This window comes from Pollicipes pollicipes, unplaced genomic scaffold, assembly GCF_011947565.3.
Source record: "Pollicipes pollicipes isolate AB1234 unplaced genomic scaffold, Ppol_2.1 Scaffold_4002;HRSCAF=4701_pilon_pilon_pilon, whole genome shotgun sequence".
Classification (NCBI taxonomy): Eukaryota; Metazoa; Arthropoda; class Thecostraca; order Pollicipedomorpha; family Pollicipedidae; genus Pollicipes; species Pollicipes pollicipes.
Window position 1 is genome coordinate 32,254,761 of NW_023596420.1, and position 4,969 is coordinate 32,259,729.

The window sequence follows — 4,969 nt, forward strand, 5'->3', positions numbered from 1 at the left end:
TGACATAATGCCAACTCTTGGCATTTACACTCTTAAATCCATCATGCCATGAACCAACGTGACTGAAGCGTAGCAGCGGTTGTGAAATGGTCCTTCAGAGTCAAAACTAAGTCAGTTAAGATCCAAAAGCTGCCCAAATATTGTTGTAAGCCTTTCAGTGTATCACTGTCATCATAGTGCCTGCAGGTCGCGGCCAACCACCCAAGGCCAAAATCGTGCAAAATCATTGAACGACCAGGTGGTCATATTTTACTTCCCAGAAGTAAGTGGTTAGTTTTCATCTGTATTCAATTAACTCTGCGAGCAATGAAGTCATGTGAAGAACGTAATGCGTGCCTCAGCATAAGAACTCTGAATTCAAAATGCCGATAAACGATGAGGTGATGGCCTTTCTCTCGTACATCGCACCGATTCCTGTCAAGACAGCCAGTTTGTTTGATAGCGTCGTTTAACCAGTACCTCCTGGCACCACGGATGTCCAATACTGTCAAAATAAAGGCTCTAAGCTCATACTGCTGACAAACTAGAGCTCAAGGCCTTTCTTGTTTGTATCAGTCAATTTATTCCACAGCATTAAGCAGCCATGACTGACCGCAAGGTCATGGGCGAATTGCTGCAGACAACAGGTCTGCGAGTGCTTTCAGCACCGTTCGCTTTCCGCCACGAGCTTTGCACTTTCCGGCTTAAAGTCAATGCATGTGACTGATAAGAAATATCAGATGAGAACTAAGGTAACCAGCGCTGCGGTATCTCGCACCGACCGCATCACGAGAAACTGCAACAGCCAGGACCAACGTGAAGTTCGCAGCTCGCATCTACCCGTTAAGATCTCCCGATCCGGCTATTTAGAGCTCCAGACGTTGATCGGGGAGCTCACACAAGACGCCGGGGTACTGGCTTATCTCCGTCAGACTGAAAAAGCACCACCACTCAACGAACTAAGGTTTTGTGTCGGGTGATGTTGCCCCTCGTGCGCTGCAAATGAACAACGGCGATGGTCATACATTGTGCAAAGAAAGGCACAATAGTTTTAAAACGTTAAATACAGTTTACCCGGCTTTTCAAAGGCAAGATTCCTGCGTTCAGTCTCCGAATTTCAGTCATCTAAGTAAGAATTTAGTCGAAACAGGTTCTGCACGTAGCACTCAAAAACGACGACGTCCACGGTATTTCCCGGCTCTGTTGTCGCTTCAGCCAATCGTGTTGTCACTGAATCTGATTCTATATAGGCGGTCAGACTGCCCGAAGCGCATTCCGTTACGTTTACTCGCTACACCCATTTGCAATTAAAATTGCAGTTAAAGTTAGCTTTAAGAAATATCATTAAAATTCAACAACTGCGCGGTATCTTTGGCCAGACTGCCAACATCTCCGACACGCATTCATTCGCTTGCCATTTCATTATCACCACTCCTATCACCTCAGCAATGACACTTCAATTGCACGGCCAACATTTTGTACGATGTGACCTGAATAAGCTTTCCGTAACATTACAAGCGTGTAAGTCGCGGGACGTATTAACGTAACATTTACCATCACTTACATATTCCAAATGCAGCTCACCTGCCTGTCTTTCATAAGACACCGACGGTTCCATCAAACCGTGAGCAACTGTGTCTTGTCTGACCAATGATAGCTTGCACCAACAGACACAAAATGCACCCCTGAGCGAACTGAATGCATCAAAATTCAATAATGACAATACTAAACATTCCCAAACACTCTGGTTATTCATCTGAAAATCTGATCATATCAATTTCTATGGCAACCACATAACATATTAGCTGTCATATACTTCAAAACCTGAATATATCATCATCCTGCACGCCTGCTGCTCCCAAGTAGTTCAGCATATCCTTCTCGAACGACCGTGTGCCGCATACGAGATAGCGCGTCTTCAGCGCCATCTGCCGCATCACCTCCTGCACGTCCTGCGAGCCGGGGCGGCGCCACCGGACCGGCTCGCCGTACCGCGCCGAATCCTCCTCCCCGCCGCTCACAAACAGCGTGTATGTGAAGTTCCAGGCGCGCGCAAACTCCGCCAGCTCGTCCCGCGGGAACACGTCCCGCAGTCGGCGCACGGCCAGCAGCAGCACCAGCCGCGTCTCGTCCGCCTCGTCGGCCAGCACGGCGCGCACCAGCGCAACAAACGGCGCCACGCCCGTGCCGGCAGCGAGCAGCACGAGGCGCGCGTCGCCAGCGCGCGGTTGGAACTCGCCGAACGGGCCGCGCCACCGCACGTGCAAGCCCGGCCGCCAGCGGCGCACGCATGCCGATGCCGCGCCGTCGGCGTACCGGCGGATGTAGACGTCGAAGTAGCCGGCGGCGTCGCGCGGCGAGACAGGCGTGTAGGGCCTCGTCAGTGGTCTGCCGGCGGCGTCGTGCTCGCGCAGCACGAGGTGCTGCCCGGGACGCAGGCACAGTGCCGTGCCGGTCGGCAGCGCGAACCGGTACACGGCAGCGTCGTCCGACACAGGCGTGACATCCAGCAGCGGCAGGGCCGTGTAGTGGTCCGGGCTGAGGGCGGCGGCGCTGGGGCCGGATGGCGTGAGGGCGGGGCCGAGGCGAGCCTGCTCACGGCGGCAACGCCACACGGCCAGGTCACGCTCATACAGGTCGAACACGCAGGGTGAGCAGCCGTTGCCGCAGCAGTCCGAATCCAGGGGGCACTGCGGCTCCTCCAGGAGGTTGTTTTCGTCCTCGTCCTCACACTGCACGGCGCCTGGGTCCAGGGGGCGCTGCAGTTCCTCCGGGAGTCTGGCCTCGTCTTCGTTCGTAGATTGCACAGCACCTGAGTCCAGGGGGCGCTGCAGTTCCTCCGGGAGGCTGGCCTCGTCCTCGTTCGTCAGATTGCACGGCGTCCTGAGTCCACGGGGCGCTGTCGCCCCTCCGAAAGACCAGCCTCGTGGTGCTCATTGTCCTTCACAGCATCTGAGTCCAGATGGCGCTGTAGCTCCACCATGTGGCCAGTCTCCTTATCTTGTTCTTGCTCATATTTTTGCTCATCTTGATAGGGATTCAAGTGAGCAAGCAGGCCCTTAGAAACTGTGTCTTGTTCTCCACAGACTCCCCATTCCAGGCAACAGCTTTGGATATTGGGATATGCAAGAGCGTTGGTTGCTTTCAGTATCTGCCAGCATGTTGTTTTTCACATGACCCACCTTCCTTCATATGTTGAATTCAACTGGGCAGCCTTCTGGTGTGCAGCACCTGTACCAAATAATTCCAGAGATGTCACACATGAAACAAGCAATATGTGTGTTGCTTTTATTTTTGTCTCTTCATTTCCCCTGCAGGTGATTCCAAAGGAAGCAATGGTGATGACTATTATGGATAATTTTAAGCCACAAGGGTTAACACTCAAGACAAATACACCTTATATCTTAGAAGTTAAATTATTCACTTCACACCAGTTGCAAAACCTACACAAATTGTAAATATTCATCAGGCAGCTTAGCTAACAAACATGCCTGTATACTTAATACCTCATGTCAGAAAATATGGAACTCAATGGCAATCATGGCAAACTAAACCAATGCAAAGATCATTTTGTATTTGAAATATACAGCATGAACATTATAAAGGTCAATTACTGGGCACTGAGCATAATACTACATGGGTCAGATTCTTCTAATGCAGTTATTGGACTAACTGTTGACTTATTCAGCCTTATCTGTTTGTAAGTTGCATTATTTTAATAAACAACTGCTGAGACAAATAAAATAGGACAATGCAACTGTCATAACTTCAACTTTTTCCTTATCCAAAAATTTGAGGATCAAGTGCCTGAAGAGTGCACTGATATGAATTTTCAGCAACAAGCAATTGTCAAACAAATTAATCAAAACACTGAATGGCCTGATAAATGTTCAGCAGCCCACCTTTTGCTTAAAGCATAAAGCACTGTGATCAAGTTGCTTTGCAATGCCTTGTGGCCAAAAATCAATGTCAATACCCTGATACAGCCAATATGCATGCTTTGAATGTGGATGTCTGACATACACATCAGTCAGATCATGTAATTTTGTGGTGTTTTGCACATAGCTTCCAAAAGTGTAATACATATACAATTAAATGAGCGATTTGACAATGAATGCAAACATGATCCCTAAGAAACAAAAAAATCCTGATATAGCCATCAAGCATTTCTGGTGACACTGGTGACAGTGAACCCTAGGGTGGTAGCAGGATGCCATTTTTTTCCTCTCCAATTATGCAGCATAAATGTTACATAATCCAATTTTGAAAATGCAGCTGCCTTCAGCCTTCCCCTGCCCACCAGTCTACCATGCTTTGGTGAATCCCATAAGTAGTCCACGCCAATCATCCTAGTCCCAATTCCACTCACTTAATCTGTTGTGAACTAGGCCACTTTCGTCCAATTTCCACACCAAGGTTGGAAAAGTGCGCATATTTTGGCATTGTCTCACAACAATTGGAGCAATTATATCTGGCCGCAATCGAATCCATATCTTGGGATGAAAAGCTTTCCACCTCCTTTCAAAATGCCTGCCTGCTACTTTCGCGTCCCAAAGCGATTCGTTCTGACATCGTAAGTCGGTTGACCTTAGCTTGACTTTGATGATGAATTACTCTCTGGTCAAAAACCAAAGCACTGATATTAACATGCAACAGCTGTCTTGAAAAACCTTTTGAAGGTAATGCTCCGCATTTAAGTATCTTGAAGCAAGCAGGAGATATGACGGAATAAGCTATCTTACAACGATTGGTGTACTTCTAAGTGAAAAATGCAGCTCTAAGGCTGAAATTGTAAAAATTTAACTGAAGCTTTAAAATATTGAAATTGTTCTTGTTTGAGCCAGGCGCGCGGCCAGAGCCTTGCCAAGGGGGGGGGGGACATGAGGTTAATGAAAGGTTCCCTTAAAACAGTAAAAGACAGGAAGGGCTAAATGCAGGACAGTAAAAGGGCCCTGATACCTCCCCCCACGCAAAAAAAAAAAAAATGCTG

The 4,969-nt window shown here is 48.4% G+C and overlaps 1 protein-coding gene across 1 annotated transcript; it reads right to left on the minus strand.

The window, feature by feature from the left end:
- Positions 1-276: 276 nt before the first annotated feature.
- On the minus strand, positions 277-3,171 carry LOC119094388 (NADH-cytochrome b5 reductase-like). The gene is made up of 2 exons (XM_037217450.1): positions 3,162-3,171; positions 277-2,911 (listed from the first exon to the last, which is right to left on the minus strand). The coding sequence occupies exons 1-2, from the start codon at positions 3,169-3,171 to the stop codon at positions 1,797-1,799; spliced, it is 1,125 nt and encodes a 374-aa protein (XP_037073345.1). The 3' UTR covers positions 277-1,796.
- Positions 3,172-4,969: the final 1,798 nt, after the last annotated feature.